Source organism: Dendrobates tinctorius, unplaced genomic scaffold (genome assembly GCF_039654945.1).
Source record: "Dendrobates tinctorius isolate UK_male_01 unplaced genomic scaffold, ASM3965494v1 ptg000004l, whole genome shotgun sequence".
NCBI classification, from domain to species: Eukaryota; Metazoa; Chordata; class Amphibia; order Anura; family Dendrobatidae; genus Dendrobates; species Dendrobates tinctorius.
The window spans coordinates 41,040,503-41,062,453 of record NW_027361672.1 but is presented as its reverse complement, the minus strand read 5'-3'; the positions used below and the strand labels follow the sequence as shown (position 1 = coordinate 41,062,453).

Here is a 21,951-nt window from a genome sequence, read left to right as displayed (position 1 = left end):
AATTAGGATTGGGATTAGGGTTAGGGGTGGGTTGGGGTTGGGATTATGGTTAGGCTTGCGGTTAGGGTTAGAGTTGGGATTAGGGTTAGGGGTGTGTTGGGGTTAGGGTTGGAGATAGAATTGAGGGGTTTCCACTGTTTAGGCACATTAGGGGGTCTCCAAACACGACATGGCGCCACCATTAATCCCAGCCAATTTTGCGTTCAAAAAGTTAAACAGTGCTCCCTCCAATTCGAGCCCTCATGTGCGCCCAAACAGTGGTTTACCCCCACATATGGGGTATCAGCGTACTCAGTAAAAATTGCGCAACAACTTTGGGGGTCTAATTTCTCCTGGTACCCTTGGGAAAATAAAAATTGGGGGCTAAATAATTATTTTTGTGGAAAAAAAAATATTTTTTATTTTCACGGCTCTGCGTTATAAACATCTGTGAAGCACTTGGGGGTTCAAGGTGCTCACCACACATCTAGATTAGTTCCTTGGGTGGTCTAGTTTCCAAAATGGGGTCAATTGTGAGAGGTTTCCACTGTTTAGGTACATCAGGGGCTCTGCAAATGTAACATGACACCTGCAGACCATTCCATCAAGTCGGCATTTCAAAACATCACTACTTCCCTTCCGAACCCCAACGTGTGCCCAAAAAGTGGTCCCCCCACATATGGGGTACCAGCGTACTCAGGACAAACTGGACAACAACTTTAGGGGTTCAGATTTATCCTGTTACCCTTGTGAAAATAAAAAATAGTGAGCTAAAAATCATTTTTTGAGGAAAAAAATTATTTTTTTATTTTCACGGCTCTGCTTTATAAACTTCTGTGAAGCACTTGGGGGTTCAAAGTGCTCACCACACATCTAGATTAGTTCCTTGGGTGGTCTAGTTTCCAAAAGGGGGTCATTTGTGGGGGAGCTCCAAAGTTTAGGCACACGGGGCTCTCCAAATACGACATGGTGTCCGCTAACGATTGGAGCTAATTTTCCATTCAAAAAGTCAAATGACGCTCCTTCCCTTCTGCACCCTGCCGTGCGCCCAGACAATGGTTCCCCCCACATATGGGGTACCAGCGTACTCAGGACAAACTGGACAACAACTTTTGGGGTCCAATTTATCCTGTTACCATTGTGAAAATAAAAAATAGCGGGCTAAAAAAACCATTTTTGAGCAAAAAAAATGATTTTTTTATTTTCACTGCTCTGCGTTATAAACTTCTGTGAAGTGCTCACCAAACATCTAGATAAGCTCTTTGGGGATCTAGTTTCCAAAATGGGGTCACTTGTGGGGGAGTTCCAATGTTTAGGCACACAGGGGCTCTCCAAACGCGACATGGTGTCCGCTAACGATTGGAGTTAATTTTCCAATCAAAAAGTCAAATGGCGCTCCTTCCCTTCCAGGCCCTGCCGTGCGCCCAAACAGTGGTTTATGACCACATATGAGGTATTGGTGTGCTCACGAGAAATTGCCCAAGAAATTTTAGGATCCATTTTATCCTGTTACCCATGTGAAAAAGAAAAATGTGAGACTAAATAAAATTGATGTGAAAAAAAGGTACTTTGTTTTTTTTACGGATCAATTTGTGAAGCACCTGGGGGTTCAAAGTGCTCACTATGCATCTAGATAAGTTTCTTGGGGGGTCTAGTTTCCAAAATGTGGTCACTTGTGGGGGAGCTCCAATGTTTAGGCGCACAGTGGCTCTCCAAACGCGACATGGCAACCGCCAAATATTCAAGCATATTTTCCATTCAAAAAGTCAAATGGCGCTCCTTCCCTTCTGAGCCCTGCCGTGTGCCCAAACAGTGGTATATGACCACATATGATGTATCGGTGTACTCAGGAGAAATTGCCCAACAAAATTTAGGATCTATTTTATCCTGTTACCCATGTGAAAATGATAAAATTGATGCTAAAATAAAATTTATGTTGGAAAAATTAAAATGTCCATTTTTTTCCTCCACGTTGCTTTAGTTCCTGTGAAGCACCAGAAGGGTTAATAATATTCTTGAATGTAGTTTTGAGTAGCTTGAGAGGTGCAGTTTTTAGAATGGTGTCACTTTTGAGTATTTTCTGCCATATAAACCCCTCAAAATGACTTCAAATGTGAGGTGGTCCCTAAAAAAATGGTTTTGTAAATTTTGTTGTAAAAATGAGAAATCGCTGGTCAACTTTTAACCCTTATAACTTCCTAACAAAAAAAAAATTTGATTCCAAAATTGTGCTGATGTAAAGTAGACATGTGAGAAATGTTATTTATTAACTATTTTGTGTCAGATAACTCTCTGGTTTAACAGAATAAAAATTAAAAATTTGAAAATTGCAAAATTTTTGCCAAATTTCCGTTTTTTTCACAAATAAACGCAAAAATTATCAACCTAAATTTACCACTAACATGAAGCCCAATATGTCACGAAAAAACAGTCTCGGAATTGCTAGGATGCGTTGAAGCGTTCCTGAGTTATTACCTCGTAAAGGGACACTGGTCAGAATTGCAAAAAATGGCCATGTCATTAAGGTCAAAGTTCGGCCTTCTCAGCATCCTTTCTTACCATTTCATCATTTTCATCTTGGAAAAATCCTATAGCATCTTTGACTTTTCTTTTACTTTTGACATATCCCCCAAATCCTTTTTTTATTGCTTTTGACGTCTCTTGCAAGCCTTAATTTATTGTCAGCTTTAGCTACTCTCATGCATCCCCTGCAGGTTCTGCAGACAGCATTTTATTCTTCTTTAGATATGCCTCCCTCTTCCCATTTGATAAACATTTCCTTCTTCCTTTTTAACACATGTTTAAGTTCTGTGTTCATCCATCCTGATTCTTTTTGGAATTGTTAACAATTATGCTTTGAGAATCTCATTATTCAAAATTTCCCATCCTTCCTGGACATTTTTGTCCTTAAGAATATCCAGCCATTGGATCCCTCCGATTCTCTTTCTGAGTCTCTTAAAATCTGCCTTTCTGAAATCTAACCTTGAAGCTTGAGTCTTCACAGGTCTTCCTCCTCTAGTTATCCAGAATTCTAAAACAGCAAGGTTGCTACCTCCTAGGGTCCCAGCCATTCTTACCTCCTCAACCATTTCCTCCCTGTTTAAAAGGATTATCTCCAAGGTAGCAGATTCTCTGGTTTTCTCCTCTACCTTTTGGAAGATAAAGTTGTCAGCAAGACAGGATAAGAATTTCCTTGACCTGTTAGTTTTGCCTGAGAGAGAATCCCAACAAATGTCTGGATAGTTGAAATCTCCCATGACCACCATGTCATATTTTTTTGAGAACTTGGCCATTTGATGCATAAAGAGTCCATTCATATCTTCAGCTTGCACAGGCGGCCTGTAGTAAATGCTTTCAATGGTGCCCTTTCCATTGTTCTCTCCTTGTTTTCTTACCCAAACAGTTTCCAGAGAACTCCCAGTCTCTAAAGCTTGGATCTCTGTGCAGATATACGGTTTTCTAACATACAATGCAACACCTCCTCCTCGTTTATCAAGTCTGTTTCTCGCAAATAAGTTGAAGCCTTCTAGCCATGTATTTCAATCATGTGTATTGTCCCACCAAGTTTCAGTGATTCCAGTGACATTACATTTCTTTTCCTGCATTAGTAGTTTATCAGAATACATAAGAATAGTAAGTAACAGATAGGACTAAACCAGAAGAGCACAACACTATATTTGGCAGCTTCCAGTAATAAGATGGAAGCTTCAGTATGGTGTGGTGCTCTCCAATTGGCTGAAGAAGGGAGCTGATAATTCCAGCTGGACAGCAGACACACCCAAACTATCAGACTGGATGACACTGCAGGTCACAGCTACATTAACCTTAGCGGCCTGAGTCGTCCAAAGCTTCTGGTGTCAATGTCTCTTCTATTAGCAGCACCACCCGTAGAATGCATATGGTGGTGCCTGGCGGCAGAAGTATATGTTACAGGAGCAGGTACTGGTGGAGATGTCATGTGCAGTCTCTGAAGAGAGCTGTACTAACAACAGCATTATAAGAACATGTAATACTTATTAACCACTTTACACCCAAGGGTGGTTTGCACGTTCATGACCGGGCCAATTTTTACAATTCTAACCACTGTCCCTTTATGAGGTAATAACTCTGAAATGCTTCCATGTATCCCACTGATGCTGACATTGCTTTCTTGTGACATTTTGTACTTCATGTTTGTGGTAAAGTTTCATTCAAATAACTTGCGTTTATTTGTGAAAAAACAGAAATTTGGCAAAAACTTTGAAAATTTCGCAATTTTCCAACTTTGAATTTTTATGCCCTTAAATCACAGAGATATGGCACACAAAAAACTTAATAAGTAACATTTCACATATGTTAACTTTACATCAGCACAATTTTGGAACAAAATTTTTTTTTTTGTTAGGAAGTTATAAGGGTTAAAAGTTGACCAGCAATTTCTCATTTTTGCAACACCATTTTATTTTTACAGACCACATCACATTTGAAGTCACTTTGAGGGGTCTATATGATAGAAAAAACCACTGACCACTGTTTCAGCGCATGGCAGAGCTCAGAAGGGAAGGAGCGCCGTTTGACTTTTTCAATGCAAAATTGGCTGGAATTCAGATCGGACGCCATGTCACATTTGGAGAGCCCCTGATGTAACTAAACAGTGGAAAGCCCCCACAAGTGACCCCATTTTGGAAACTCGATCCCCCATGGAACTTATCTAGATATGTGGTGAGAAGTTTGAACCCACGAGGGCTTCACAGAAGTTTACAACGTACAGCCGTACAATTAAAAAATCGTATTTTTTCCACAAAAATGATCTTTTCACCCTCAATTTTTATTTTTCCAAGGGTAACAGGACACGAAAAGTTATTGTGCAATTTGTCCTGAGTACGATGATACCCCATATGTTGGGGTAAACCACTATTTGGGTGCATGGCAGAGCTCGGAAGGGAAGCAGCGCCATTTGACTTTTATGGCTGGAATTGAGATCGGACGCCATGTCGCGTTTGGAAAGCCCCTGATGTGCCAAAACAGTGGAAACCCCCAACAAATGACACCAATTTGGAAACTAGACCCCCCAAGAAACTTATCTAGATGTGTGGTGAGAACTTTGAACCTCCCAGGGCTTCACAGAAGTTTATAACGTACAGTCGTAAAATTAAAAAATCACATTTTTTCTAAAAAATGATCTTTTCACCCCAATTTTTATTTTCCCAAGGGTAACAGGACCCTAAAAGTTATTGTGCAATTTGTCCTGAGTACGTTGATACCCCACATGTGGGGGTAAACCACTGTTTGGGCGCATGGCAGAGCTTGGAAGGGAAGCAGCGCCATTTGACTTTTTTGGCTGGAATTGGGATTGGACGCCATGCCACGTTTGGAAAGTCCCTGATGTGCCTAAATAGTGGAAACCCCCCACAAAAGACACCATTTTGGAAACTAGACCCCCCAAAGGAACTTATCTAGATGTGTGGTGAGCACTTTGAACCCCCAAGGGCTTCACAGAAGTTTATAACGCCTGGGCAGGAAAATAAAAAAAAATCATATTTTTTTGCACAAAAATGATATTTTTGCCCCCAATTTTTTATTTTCCTAAGGGTAACAGGAGAAATTGGACCCTAAAAGTTGTTTTGCAATTTGTCCTGAGTAGGCTGATACCCCATATGTGGGAGAAAACTACTGTATGGGCACACGTCGGGGCTCGGAAGGGAAGTAGTGACGTTTTGGAATGCACGTGTCATGGTCCAGACCGGAGTTTATTTTCTGCTGTCTTCACTCTGGACTGGTCATGCGGGGGTTAATCTCCTCAGCCTCGTTCAGGAGCTAGCTGGGCTATTTCAGTCTCTCACAGCCTGCTGACCAGTGTTAGTGATAGCTCAAGCTTCCAGTTTAGAGCCTCTGACCCTTGTACCTTGGTGATCCTCCTGCCTTTGACTAGTATCCACGTGTATGACCCGGACTGATCTCTGACCCCGTCTCTTGGTATTTGTCTCTGCTGCTACGTTCCCTCTCTGGCATTTGACTTCCTGGCTTGTAGCCCGACCACGTATTTCACATCACATTTTTGGACCCCGTGCTCATGTTTTGGCTTTCTGACCCTCGGCTTGGTATTTTGACTACGTGTATTGCTGCTCCTTCTGGTACATCAGCTCCTGCTAGTTTCTGACTCGGTCCGTCTGACCATTCTCTCTCGTTACCTGTCACACCTGTGCTATTGCTCAGTGTTGCCACTCTTAGTGTGTAACCTTTCTTCCCTCACCAGCTCCCCCTGGTGGAGGTTTCACTACACTTTGATGGAATGGTCTGCGTGTGTCATGTTGCCTTTGGAGAGCCCCTGATGTACCTAAACAGTGGAAACCCCCCACAAGTGACCCCATTTTGAAAACTAGACCCCCTAAGGAACTTATCTAGATGTGTGGTGAGCACTTTGAACCCCCAAGTGCTTCACAGAAGTTTATAACGCCCGGGCATGAAAATAAAAAAAATAATTTTTTTTTCCACAAAAATGATATTTTTGCCCCCAATTTTTTATTTTCCTAAGGGTAACAGGAGAAATTGGACCCCAAAAGATGTTTTGCAATTTGTCCTGAGTAGGCTGATACCCCATATGTGGGGGTAAAACACTGTTTGGGCGCATGGCAAAGCTTGGAAGGGAAGGAGCACCATTTGACTTTTTCAACGCAGTATTGGCTGGAATTGAGATCAGATGCCATGTTGCGTTTGGAGAGCACCTGATGTGCCCAAACAGTGGAAATCCCCCAATTCTAATTCCAACCCTAATGATAATAAAGCATTATTTTTTGCCTTGTTTTTTATTTTCATTTTTTAAGAGGTTGCTAAAGGGGTTAACTAATGGGACAGTTTTATAGGGCGGGTCGTTACGGATGCGGCAATACTAAATATGTGTACTTTTATTGTTTTGTTTTATTTCAAAAAAATTAATTTATTAGGGAATATATACATTTTTTTTTATTTATTTAGCGATTTTTTTATAAATTATTTTTACACTTTTTTTTTTTACTTTATTATACTGTCCCAGGGGGAACATCACTGTCATGTGACAGATCGCTGATCTGTCACATCACAGATCGCTGTGACAGATCAGCGATCTGACACAGGCACTGCTGGAGGCTTCCTCATGCCGGCGCTTGGCAGGCATGAGGAAGCCGGCTCCCTGCAGGCCCCCGAAGGTCCCTGCCGCCATATTGGATCCAGGGACCTGCAGGGAAGGAGCGGCTGCGGGGGTCGCAGGGAAGCACGGAGGGAGCCCCCTCCCTGCCGATGCTTTCCTAAACCTCGGTACACTGTGATCGTGTTTGATCGCAGTGTGCCAGGGGTTAATGTGTTGTGGGCGGTCCGTGACCGCCCCTGACACATAGTGCCAGATGTCAGCTGTGATAATCAGCTGACACCCGGTCGCAATCAGCTAGATGTACTATCCCGTCCATGGGCATATGGGCCCGGGTCCCATGGACGGGATAGTATGTCTCATGTCAGAAAGGGGTAAAATAAGCAAGTGCTTTTCCTGGTTTCTAAAATGGGGGATCACAAAAAAATTACGTAAGGTCCCCCTATATTTAATTACCAGCAAAGGCTAGGCAGACAGCTGCAGTCTAATATTAATAGACTAGGAAAAGGCCATGGATATTGCCCCCCCAGACTAAAAACAACAGCTCTCACCCGCCCCAGAAATGACGCATCCATGAAATGTGCCAATCTGGCACTTAGTCACGCTTTTCCCACTTGCACTGGTGCAGTGGCAAGTGGGGTGAAAGCTAGGGGGTTGATGCCACCTTTGTATTGTGACAGGTGACATCAAGCCCAGAGGTTAGTAATGGAAAGGTGTCTATAAGGCGTCTATAAGGCGAAGCCCCCATTACTAACTCCATAGTTTTATATAGTATAAAAACACCCAGAATAAAGACCTTTAATTGAAAGAATGACACTTACTCATTTATCTAAATCAAACCAAACTCAAGTCATTGCCAAGTCCACAGAAGCCAATGTCTCCTGTAACAGAAATAAAATAATAAACAATATTCCTCACGTGTCCGCAGAGAAAATAATAATTGTCCTGCAATGGCTCTAGCTCTTCTATATCTAGATGGCAGGCTGCATGGTTGCATTATGCGAATATATAGCCTGCCATCCAGCAGAGACACTGAGCAGCATGTGCTACTGTTGCTCAGTGTTTCAAGGTGAACTCCTATTACCTGACTGACGACCACAAGCGTGAGATTTCTCACAATCGTGGTGCCATCAGAAAGATAAAGGGAGTTCACCGTCAATTAACTCAATTCAATTCACTGATGTCAGCACGAGCATCATTAAAATTTTTCCCACTGCACTCTCCCTGGCATCAGTGAGTTGAAGCGAGTTAATTGGCTGTGAATTCCATATCTCTACTGTCTGGGCTGTAGATAGCTGGCTCTGTAATGTATATGCAAACACAATACTGCTTATAAAATTAGACAAAACGATTATTTGGTGTCCCTTCTATATACATGTATTATTAGATATTACATGAGAAGGGACTGCATGCAAAATACATACTGGTGCTTCTCACAAAGTTAGAATATCATCAAAAAGTTAATTTATTCAGTTCTTCAATACAAAAAGTGAAACTCATATCATATAGAGTCATTACAAACAGATTGATCTATTTCAATTAATGTTAATTTCTGTTAATGTTGATAATTATGGCTTACAGCCAATAAAAACCCAATAGTCATTATCTCAGTAAATTAAAATACTTTATAACACCAGTTTGAAAAACGATTTTTTTAATCCAAAATGTTGGCCTACTGAAATGTATGTTTAGTAAATGCATTCAATGCTTGGTTGGGGCTCCTTTTGCACCAATTACTCCATCAATGCGGCATTGCATGGAGGCGATCAACCAGTAGCACTGCTGAGGTGTTATGGAAGCCCAGGTTACTTTGATAGCAACCTTCAACTCATCTGCATTGTTGGGTCTGGTGTCTCTCATCTTCCTCTTGACAATTCCCTATAGATTCTCTATGGCATTAAAGGGAACCTGTCACCTCATTTTTTGCATATAAGCTGCGACCAGCACAATTAGGGGCTTATCTACAGCATTCTATAATGCTGTAGACAAGCCCCCAATGTAACCTGAAAGATAAGAAAAACAAGTTAGATTATACTCACCTGGGGGGGGCGGTCCGGTCCGATGGGTGTCGCAGGTCTGGGTCCGGCGCCTCCCATCTTCATATGATGACATCCTCTTCCCTGCTTCTGTCGCTGCTCCTGCACAGGCATACTGATTTGCCCTGTTGAGGGCAGAGTAAAATACTGCAGTGTGCAGGCGCCGGGCCTCTCTGACCTTTCCCAGCGCCTGCGCACTGCAATACTTTGCTCTGCCCTCAACAGGGCAGAGAATTACACCTGTGCAGGAGCTGCGACAGAAGCAAGGAAGAGGACGTCATCGCATGAAGATGGGAGACTGTAGATAAGCCCCTAATGGTGGTGGACGCAGCTTATATGCGAAAAATGATGTGACAGATTCCCTTTAAGGTCAGGCGAGTTGGCTGGCCAATCAAGCACAGTGATTCTGTTGTTTTTCAACCATGTATTGGTACTTTTGGCAGCATTGACAGATGCCAAGTCCTGCTGGAGAATGAAATTTCCTTCTCCAAAAAGCTTATCGGCAGAGGGAAGCATGAAGTGCTCTAAAATTTCCTGGTAGACAGCTGCGCTGACTTTGGTTTTGATAAAACATAGTGGACCTACACCAGCAGAAGATATGGCTCCACAAACCATCACTGATTGTGGAAACTTCTCACTAGACCTCAAGCAGGTTGGATTGTGTGCCTCTCCACTTTTCCTCCAGACTCGGGGACCTTGATTTCCAAATGAAATGCAAAAGTTACTTTCATCTGAAAACAACACCTTGGACCACGGGGCAACAGTCCAGTTCTTTTTCTCCTTCACCCTGGTAAGACACTTCTAGCATTGTCTATTGGTCATGAGTGGGTCGACACAAGGAATGAGACACTTGTAGCCCATGTCTTGTATATGTCTGTGTGTGGTGGCTCTTGAAGCAATGACTCCAGAAGCAGTCTGCTCTTTGTGAATCTCCTCCAAATTTTTGAATGGCCTTTTTTTAACAATCCTTTCAAAGCTGTGGTTATCCTGGTTGTTTGTGTACCTTTTTTACTACACTCTTTCTTTCCACTCAGCTTTCCATTAATATGCTTGGATACAGCACTGTGTGAACAGCCAGCTTCTTTAGCAATGACCTTTTGTGGCTTACCCCCTTGTGGAGTGTGTCAATGACTGCCTTCTGGACATCTGTCAAGTCAGCAGTCTTCCCCATGATTGTGGAGCCTACTGAAACAGACTAAGGAACCTTTTAAAATGCTTAGGAAGCCTTTGAAGGTGTTTTTTTGTAAATTATTCTAATTTACTGAGATAATGACTCTTGGGTTTTCGTTGGCTGTAAGCCATAATCACCAACATTAACAGAAATAAACACTTCAAATAGATCACTCTATTTGTAATGACTCTATATAATATGAGTTTCACTTTTACACAGTGGGGAAAAAAATATTTAGTCAGGCACCAATTGTGCAAGTTCTCCCACTCTAAAAGATGAGAGGGGCCTGTAATTGACATCATAGTTAGACCACAACTATGAGAGTCAAAATGAGAAAATAAATCCAGAGAATCACCTTGTCTGATTTGGCAAGATTCATTTTGCAAATTATGGTTGAAAATAAGTATTTGGTCATAAACAAAAATTCATCTCAATATTTTGTTATATATCCTTTGCTGGCAATGACAGAGGTCAAACATTTTCCGTAAGTCTTCACAAGGTTGGCACACACTGTTGGTGGTATGTTGGCCCATTCCTCCATGCAGATCTCCTCTAGAGCAGTGATGTTTTGGGCCTGTCACTGGGCAACACAGATTTTCAAATCCCTCCAAAAGTTTTCTATGGGGTTGAGATCTGGAGACTGGCTAGGCCACTTGAGGACCTTCATATGCTTCTTACAAAGCCAATCCTTCATTGCCTGGTGGTGTGCTTGGGATCATGATCATGTTGAAAGACCCATTCATGTTTCATCTTCAATGCCCTTGCTGATGGAAGGAGGTTTGCACACAAAATTTCACAATACATGACCCCATTCATTCTTTCATGTACACGGATCAGCCGTCCTGGTCCCTTTTGCAGAGAAACAGCCCCAAAGCATGATGTTGCTACCCCCATGCTTCACAATAGGTATGGTGTTCTTTGGATGCAACTCAGCATTCCCTCTCCTCTGAGTTTTGTTTCTACCAGACAGTTTTACTTTGGTTTCATCAGACCATAGGACATTCTCCCAATACTCTTCTGGAAAATCCAAATGCTCTCTAGCATGTACTGGCTTAAGCAGGGGGACACGTCTGGCACTGCAGGATCTGATTCCCTGGTGGTGTAGTGTGTTACAGATGGTAGCCTTTGTTACGGTGGTCCTGGCTCTATGCAGGTTATTCACTAGATCCCCCCGTGTGGTTATGGGATTTCTGCTCACTGTTCTTGTGATCATTTTGACCCCATGGGGTGAGATCTGCGTGGCGCACCAGATCGAGGGAAATTATCAGTGTTGTTATATGTCTTCCTTTTTGTTATTATTGCTTCCAAAGCTGATTTCATTACACCAAGCTGCTTGCCTATTGCAGATTCAGTCTTCCCAGCCTGGTGCAGGGCTACAATTTTCTTTCTGGTGAAAGTCAGCTCTTTGGTCTTCAGTCTTTACCATAGAGGAGATTGGAGTGTGACTGTTTGAGGCTGTGGACAGGTGTCTTTTATACTGATAACAAGTTCAAACAGGTGCAATTACTGCAGGTAATGAGTGGAGGACAGAAGAAGTTACAGGTCTGTGAGAGCCAGAAATCTTGCATGTTTTTAGGTGACCAAATACTTATTTTCCACCATAATTTGAAAGATAATTCTTGCCAAATCAGACAAGGTGATTTTCTGGATTTGTTTTCTCATTTTGACTCTCATAGTTGTGGTCTACATAAGATGTCAATTACAGGCCTCTCTCATCTCATTAAGTGGGAGAACATGCACAATTGGTGGCTGACTAAATACTTTTTTCCCCACTGTAATATATGAGTTTCACTTTTTGTATTGAAGAACTGAAATAAATTAACATTTTGATGATATTCTAATTTTGTGAGAAGCACCTGAATATACTGTAAATTACAGTGAGCAAACTAACAATGAAAGACTGGTACAGAATGGAGAAGGTTTTGCACTTGCTGGCTTACAGTCTACAGTATATTATATTGTTCTATTAATCTAATTTTAACATTTTTCATTCCAGATCCTTTGCAAGATATAGGAGTTAGCTTTAATCCTTGTTCAAGAATTCTATCCCAGCGTATAATAGCTAAAATTGGAGTGATTTTAAGTAAGTAAATTTACTCATTGCAGAAGTTTTTCAGAGTTATGCAAACAGATAAAATCTATTTATTCATGGAGTCCTAAAATTGCATGCCTGCCAATAAGTGGAGTAACTTGTTGTATGTAGCGAAAACTAACACAGCCCTAATGATCCCTTCACACGTCCGTTTTTGTGTACGTATGTGGTCCATTTTTTAAGGGCCACAAATACAGACACATGCACCGATTGTACTCAATGGTGGTGCGCACATCTTGCTTTTCAAACAGGCTGTGTGTTAGTGTGGAAAAACCCGCAGACATGTCAGTTTTTAAAAAATTCTGTGGGCTCCTACACAATTATCATAACCAGAGAGAAATCCAACAGTTAGGGTCTGATTTTAATAACCTGGGACAGGAGGCAATACCCCATAAGGATCCCAGGCTATTAATATCAACTCACAGATGTTTGCTTAGCCTTTCCTGGTGAATTTATGGGGGCACCAGAAAAAAAAAACTTAGGGTCCCCCTATAAATTCAAACCAGCAAAGGCTAAACAGGCAGTTGTGGGTTGATATTAACAGCCTGGGATGGGGCCAGAGATATTACCACCCCTCCCAGGCAACCAATATCAGCCCTCAACTGCCCCAGAAATGGCAATCCATATGATGCACCATATCTGGCGCTTAGTCTCTTTCTTCCCACTTGTCCTGTTGTAGTGGAAAGTGGGGTGATTTCACCTTTGTATTGTCAGGTGACATTAAACCCAGGGGTTAGTGATGGAGAGGCATCTATAAGACGCCCCTATTACTAACTCCATAGTAAGTTTTGAAATCAACACACAGCAAGAATAAAATACTTTATTTGAATTAAATCTCAATATCCTATTTTACACATTTATTTAAAAATAAAAAAGCACAGTTATACTCACATTTAAACCTAATGCACTGAAGCCCATGTTCCCTGTAAAAAAAAAAACACAACCATATCCTTCACCTATCAGACGTGAAAATAATCCTCTGATGCCAATGCCCTTTGTAAAAAAAATAAAATAATAAACAACCATATTCCTCCTCACCTGTCCAAGAAAAGATAATCCATACTGTCCTACGCTGTAATCCATCTCTGCGACATTTGATTTTCAAATTGAAATGTGCCATGATGAGACCGTTTATTCAGAAAACCAGGACACAATGAGCTTCAATGATGAGCGGTGATGTTATAGAGGTTACCGCCGGTGAATGAAGCTGCCTTCCTATGGGCAGTTCACTGTAGGCAGGAATGATGAACTGCGGTGACCTCAATGGGATCACTGCTAGCACTGTGGGCTTTCCCTCTGCTGGTTATGAAAGTTATGCGGGAGCCCACGCCATTTTTTTATTTAATTCTTTTATTTTACACAGCTGCTGCTGAATACAACTCCAATCATTGTCGCCTGGTTGCACTGATTTCAGAGAGACCAAGTGACAATGATGAGAGCTGCCTTCAGCAGCTGGCCCCTGGGATCAGCATGAACTGTACTACTTTTGCCAGGCATTGGTACGTGTCACACGGACACACGGACTGCACAAGGATATGTCACACGAATATGGAGCATGGACATCAAACGGACGCACAGATGTCACCCAGATGTCACATACGTACTTATCGATGGTACACGAAACACGAATCTCACCAGTATTGGCTTTTTTTTGCCTTTTCAGGAATCACCAGGTTATGTGAAGGAGGTCTAATAGTGACGACTGTCATTGTAAGACCAGTATTTTCTCATCGGTGAAAAATGGTCCATGTTTTTTTCAGTGTACTTGATCCAGTTTTAGTCCATGTGTCAGCTCTTCTAATGCTTGTTACATCCGTTTTTCTCATACGAATCTTTTTTACCTTCTCCTGCATGTTTAACAGTGAAATCAGAACTGTACATGGATGATATCAGTGTGTTGCCAGTTTCTTTTTTTTCACAGCGCCATTGATTTGCGTTGGCGAGTTAGATCCACAACAAAGATCAAAGTAGCACATCTAATATTTGTTGCGAACAATCGGGACATGTGAAGGCAAATTCATTGTAATGAATCCGTGATCTAACTGAAAAATAACGGATGCACATACATAAAAAAACTGAGGTGTGAAAGAACCCCGAACCTCCCTTCTACCTTGTAATCTCCATGTGTTTCTGTAAAAAAAACACAGGCAAATAACATGTAATTAGCATCCATGCATTGTTAAAGGATTTTTGCTTTCCTGTGCATGAAAGAATAAAAAATACTGTACCTCTTTCATTTCAGGACAAGATATCAATTTACTCTACAGTAATACAAGGATATTCATCAATGGAGTTTGCCTATTTCATGAAGAAAAATCTTTATGTGAGAAAACAACCCCAAAGTTTTCCTTTTGTGGGAGAAGAAAAGGAGGTAACAAATATGACATATCCACTTTTATATGCTTTATTATCACAAAAAGAAGTTGCTACATAAGAGCAAATCAATTCGATGCAAACAAAACTCTTGTTGAATTTTCAGAAATTTGCTTAACTCAACAAATTTGAACAATTTGTGTTTTGCTTTGTGCAAATTGCCTAAAATGGCCAATGCCATTATTTTACACATTGCAAAAGATTTTATCAGGCTGTAAGGATGTGGACTGTCTAATCCTGTTACTGCGCCTGAAAACAACAAACAAATCATGTGAATACTGTTGTGCAGTTTTATATGTAAAAGTGATGCGTGTCTTATATACTGTACTAGGCTTTCTTCACATGTCCGTTTTATATGTCCATATGTGGTCCATTTTTTAAGGACTGCAAATACAGACATACGCACACCCATTGTATTCAATGGTAGAGCGCACATGTGAGGTTTTTCACACAGGCCGTGTGTCCGGGTGAAAAACCCACAGACATGTCAGTTTTTTTTGCCCAGCATGGACAAATGCGTGTTACACACAAGCACACTGATGACAGATGGATGACATCAGTTTGTCATCAGCTTGACACATACAGGCACCCGGGAACAAGCCTTACAGTTCGAATTGTTCCCTGGCACCGGTCGGCTGCTGAAATCATCTCTCATCATTGACTCCTGCTCTTGCTAATCTCAGCAACTTTGTATCTCCTGTGTTAATTAAAGAATTAAATTAAAAAAATCGTTGTGGGCCCCTGCGCAATTTTCATAACCAAAGAGAAATCCCATGGCTAAGGGGTGAATTTAATAACCTGGGACAAGAGGCAATACTCCATAAGGATCCCAGGCTATTAATATCAACTCACAGATGTTTGCTTAGCCTATCCTGATTAATTTATAGGGGACCCCAGAAAAAAAATAACTTAGGGTCCCCTTATAAATTCAAACCAACAAAGGCTAAACAGGCAGCTGTGGAATGATATTAATAGCCTGGGAAGGGGTCAGAGATATTGTCCCCCCAGGCTACCAACATCAATCCTCAGCAGCCCCAGAAATGGCGCATCCATATGATTCGCCAAATCTGGCGCTCAGCCTCTTTCTTCCCCCTTGCCCTGAGGAGGTGGAAAGTGGGTTAATATTTGTGGGGATGATGTCACCTTTATATTGTCAGGTGACATCAAGCCCTTGGGTTAGAAATGGAGAGGCATCTATATGAGACAGGACCGGTTTTAGACAAAGTGGGGCCCTGGACAAAAGTTTAAAGTGGGGCCCAAAATGGTCACATATTGCACCATCACACAGAAACATTTCTGTTGTATTTACAAGCGCTAAATTCAGGCTGGTAAACGAGCGCGATCAACAATAATGAAGTCTTTCGAGGATTGTTTCCTGGCCTTTTTAGGGTATGTGCACATGATCATGTATTGGGAGCTCTTTGGACGCAACACATGTTCGCTGCGTCCAAAGCGTTGTCGGCTATTGAGCGCAGGTGAATCTGCATGTGTTCATTGAACCATGAGGATTGACTGCGTCCAATACATTGTATGGGTGAAATTTATCTGGTGGAGACTCGCGTCTCCATAAGATAAATAGACATGCTGGAGTCTGGAGAGACGTGCCACTTGTCCATCTCCACAGGTGAGCTGCGAGCGTCTGTGCACGCTTAATGGTCATGGGATTTCTTGAAATCCCACCACTATGCTGTAACATCTGGATGCTGCACATGTACGCAGCGTCCAACCTGCAGCGTTTACTGACCATTTGCGCCTACCCTTACTCCGGCTGAGGAAGAATGATTGGTACAGATTCCCACTTATGATTTTCTCTGTACTATGGTTATAAAATTTTGTTCCCTGGTTCCCCTATTTTATATATTTTTAACATCATGATTCAATAAAATGTTATATATATTTTATCATTTTTGTTTCTTCTTGGTTTATTCACTTAGTTCTGAGTAGGTCTATCATTGTTTTTTGTGAATATCCATAATTAATGTTGTTTCATCATAGTAAGCTAGTCTCACATAGGTTGTTGTTTTGCTGACACTACATCTCAGCAAAAGGGTGGGGCTCATTCAAAAGGATGTCGCTAGCAACAAAGTATTTATGAATGTCGGGTCCTTGATGTTGGGTCTTTCCCGCATGGGCCCTACATGCTGTGTCAGGGAGACTGTCTCAGTTTCATCAAGTAGGACAGACCACGAGGGTGGCATGTGGTCACGGTGGCCATTCTCCCACCAGAAAAGGAAGAACCCCAGGCAACATGGCCAAAAAGGGTGAGTCCTTAGTCGGCCACTCAGCTACAACCGATAGAGCCCACAGCTAAGTCTCTGACTCCTCCCAGTCCCGCTCTCTCCAGTACCACCGAGCAGGCCCAAAATAACAGCGGGGAATCGAGATCCAGAGGCACTCAGCCACTTATGTCACGCAGGTTGCAGTAAAAGAGACCTTGTTGTGGGGCAGCCAAAAGTGAAAATGCAGCCCAAAAAGAAGGTTCAGTTGTGCCTGCTGCACTAAAAAGGAACCCCTGAGGAACTGTTCAGCATTCCTGAAGACAGGAGGCTCTAAAGTGTGCTGGGAACAGTAGAGGTAGGGGTCCATACCGAACACCTACTGTTCAGGCACGGACATCAAACACATACTTCACCATGAAGTCCGTGTTACTGTTCAGGTTCAGCACCTCGAGCATCAGATGTTTCATGTGTATGGCGGTGCGTCAAACTCTACCTCTGATCAGCGGTAAAATCATTACTGCTGATCAGACAGCCGTGGTTCCCACAGTGTCAATAGACAGCGTGAGCTTGCAGCTGTGACTTGAGGTACAAATTTTACCTCCGATCACTGCTGTCAGCTGATGGGACTACAACTCCCATAAGCTTACACCTGCTGACGCTAATAACAGCAAGAGCAGATGGCAGCTAATGGGAGTATCCACCACCCGGCTCTTGTGCTCTAAATAAATAAATAAAAAGGAAAAAACAGCATGGGCTCTCCTTTATTTTTGATAACCAGCCAGGCAAAATTTAAAGCTGCGGACTGCAATCATCAGCATTAGCAAGGCTGGTTATCAATAATAAAGGGGTCCCCATGCCGTTTTTTAAAATTATTTAAATAAATAATTTTTAAAAGCGGCATGGGATCCCCACCATTTTTGACAACCAGCCAAGCTAAAGCAGATATCAGGGGCTGGTATTCTCAGGCTGGTAAGGGGCCAAGGATATTGTCCCTCACCCCAGTCTAAAAGTAGCAGCCCGCAGGTGCCCAGAAAAAGGGTATCTGTTAGATGGGCCAATTATGGCACTTTGTCCAATTCTTCCCACTTGCCATGTGGTGGTGGCAAGTGGGGTTCATATTTGTGGGGTTGATGTCACCTTTGTATTGTCCGGTAACATCAAGCCAACGGATTAGTAATGGAGAGGCGTCTATAAGACACCTATCCATTACTTATCCTATAAATTAACCCACAGCCAGAATAAAGTCCTTTATTTGAAATAAAAAAACACACTTTTTCTTTTAGAAAAAACAGGGTAGGACTAATTACTAAAACACTATTTTATAAAATACAATTAAAATACTTTCAAAAGTGATACCCAAACACAAACATACAACACATACAGTACATGAAAGAAATACCCAAAGTATCAAAAGTCACTCAGCATGAACACCGCAATTATCAATGCTCAAATAGCAATGCTCTTTAAATCAATATTGTGCTGAGGTAGAATGTGTTTAGCCATACCGTTTAGTATTCAGGAACATTAGTAATGCAACAATCTCACCTCATTTGTTTCATCTGTCCAGCCTTTTTTGGAGAGCCACCAATTCCTATTGCCAGAGGGGGGAAGTATTCACTTTCACCCAACCAATACCCCACGGAAGGAATTAATGTGGAATGCCTTTATATTATAACCCCATGCTAGGCACTTCCCGACACGTTACGTTTTAATCTACTCATCAGGAGAAGTTAAAGTGCATTATAGTGGGGAATATTAATCAAAACCCATCAAAATATGGGAATAAAGGGCATACCAGATCGCACAGTATGCCCGACTTAAATAGACCACCAAAAAGTCCATGTATTGGTGGCGTGAGGATGTCACTTCCATTGCGTCCCGCAGTGGAACTCATGGTTGAACCGCATGTGTCACTTCCAGTATCAAACAGTGCATGTGATGATACAACTTCTGCAGTGTCAGTTCCTGGAACTCGGCCATGGACTGCAAACGTCATATCCAGAAACATAGCCATGGACGCCAAACGTCATATCTGGAAACGCGGCTATGGACCACAATCGTCATATCTGGAAACGTGGCCTATGGACCGCAAACGCCAGGAGGCGTTACCACCATCATGATTGACGTCTAATGCCGATCAATATGAGCTGTATCTATCCAATATATTCACTTAGGACTAGTGTTGAGCATTCCGATACCGCAAGTATCGGGTATCGGCCGATACTTGCTGTATCGGAATTCCGATACCGACTTCCGATATTTTTTCAATATCGGAATTCGGCATCGGAATCGGAAGTTCAGTTGATTGACGGCCTGACGTCATCATGATGCGCGGTGTGTGCGCATCATGATGCGCCGTCATTTCGGGCCTTCCGGGGGTCTCTGCCGGCCTGCCGGGGGGCTGTGCCGGCCTGCCGGGGGGCTGTGTGGACTGCCCGGGGTCTGTACCGGCCTGCCGGGGGGCTGTGCCGGCCTGCCGGTGGTCTGTGCACCCTGTGGGGGTCTGTACTGGCCTGCCGGGGGGCTGTGCCGGCCTGCCGGGGGGCTGTGCTGATGTCCGGGGGTCTGTGCAAGCATCGTCCGATGGGACTACAAGTCCCATCGGGCGATGCCTGCTACCATGACAGTGATTGACACATTAGCCAATGATGGGACAGTAGTAGTCCCATCATCCGGCTAATGTGTTAAATGTTAAAAAAAAAAAAAAAAAATACTACATACATACTACATGCATGCTACATACATACTACATGCTACATACATACTACATATATACTACATACATACTACATACATGCTACATACATACTACATGCATGCTACATACATACTACATGCTACATACATACTACATGCATGCTACATACATACTACATATATACTACATACATGCTACATACATACTGCATGCTACATACATACTACATACATACTACATACATACTACATGCATGCTACATACATACTACATATATACTACATGCATGCTACATACATACTACATGCTACATACATACTACATATATACTACATACATACTACATACATGCTACATACATACTGCATGCTACATACATACTACATACATACTACATACATACTACATGCATGCTACATACATACTACATGCATGCTACATACATACTACATGCATGCTACATGCATGCTACATACATACTACATGCTACATACATACCACATACATACTACATATATACTACATGCATGCTACATACATACTACATGCTACATACATACCACATACATACTACATACATACTACATACATACTACATGCTACATACATACTACATATATACTACATGCATGCTACATACATACTACATGCTACATACATACCACATACATACTACATACATACTACATACATACTACATATATACTACATGCATGCTACATACATACTACATGCTACATACATACCACATACATACTACATACATGCTACATATATACTACATGCATGCTACATACATACTACATATATACTACATGCATGCTACATACATACTACATGCTACATGCATGCTACATACATACTACATACATACTACATGCTACATACATACCACATATATACTACATACATACAATACATTCATACAATACATACATAGACATACAGTACATATAACATAGAGTAACATACTTACCAATACTTGTCACATTGTTCCCCGAAGCCATTGTCTTTTCCGGAATAAATATTAACATAACAAACCACAAAAATACTCACCCACGATCCGAAGCAGTCCACGAGTGTGTCCCACGACGATCTTGGGTAGAGAACTGCAGCATCAGATAATGCTGCCGTTCTCTACGGGCTGCAGGAATCCAATGACGGAAGGTAGGTATCCTTCCGCACTGTATTCCTCCGCCACTTAAAAAAAAAAAGTCCCTAGTCTCACTTTATGCCATTGCTGTGTGGGAATTTCCCACACAGCAATGGCATAAAGTGAGACTAGGGACTTTTTTTTTTTTTAAGTGGCGGAGGAATACAGTGCGGAAGGATACCTACCTTCTGTCATTGGATTCCTGCAGCCCGTAGAGAACGGCAGCAACAGCTGATGCTGCAGTTCTCTACCCAAGATCGTCGTGGGACACACTCGTGGACTGCTTCGGATCGTGGGTGAGTATTTTTGTGGTTTGTTATGTTAATATTTATTCCGGAAAAGACAATGGCTTCGGGGAATAATGTGACAAGTATTGGTAAGTATGTTACTCTATGTTATATGTACTGTATGTCTATGTATGTATTGTATGAATGTATTGTATGTATGTAGTATATATGTGGTATGTATGTAGCATGTAGTATGTATGTAGTATGTATGTAGCATGCATGTAGCATGCAGTATGTATGTAGCATGCATGTAGTATATATGTAGTATGTATGTGGTATGTATGTAGCATGTAGTATGTATGTAGCATGCATGTAGTATGTATGTAGCATGCATGTAGTATATATGTAGTATGTATGTAGCATGTAGTATGTATGTAGCATGCATGTAGTATATATGTAGTATGTATGTTGCATGTAGTATTTATGTAGTATGAATGTAGCATGTATGTAGTATGTAGTATGAATGTAGCATGTATGTAGTATGCATGTTGTATGTATGTAGCATGTAATTTTTTTTTTTTATTTTTTTTTTTTATTTTTTTTTTTTTTTACATTTAACACATTAGCCGGATGATGGGACTACTACTGTCCCATCATTGGCTAATGTGTCAATCACTGTCATGGTAGCAGGCATCGCCCGATGGGACTTGTAGTCCCATCGGACGATGCCTGCACAGACCCCCGGAGCCTGCACAGACCACCGGCAGGCCGGCACAGCCCCCCGGAGCCTGCACAGCCCCCCGGCAGGCCGGCACAGCCCCCCGGAGCCTGCACAGACCACCGGCAGGCCGGCACAGACCACCGGAGCCTGCACAGACCCCCTGGCAGGCCGGCACAGCCC

At 42.0% G+C, this 21,951-nt stretch overlaps 1 protein-coding gene across 1 annotated transcript in view; it reads left to right on the top strand.

The window, feature by feature from the left end:
- LY86 (lymphocyte antigen 86) overlaps positions 1–21,951 on the top strand; it is a 92,845-nt gene that overhangs the window by 25,053 nt on the left and 45,841 nt on the right. The window contains exons 2-3 of the mRNA XM_073567319.1: positions 12,285–12,371; positions 14,623–14,751. Coding sequence (XP_073423420.1) covers positions 12,285–12,371; positions 14,623–14,751 — 216 coding nt within the window. The remainder of the gene's footprint in view (positions 1–12,284; positions 12,372–14,622; positions 14,752–21,951) is intronic.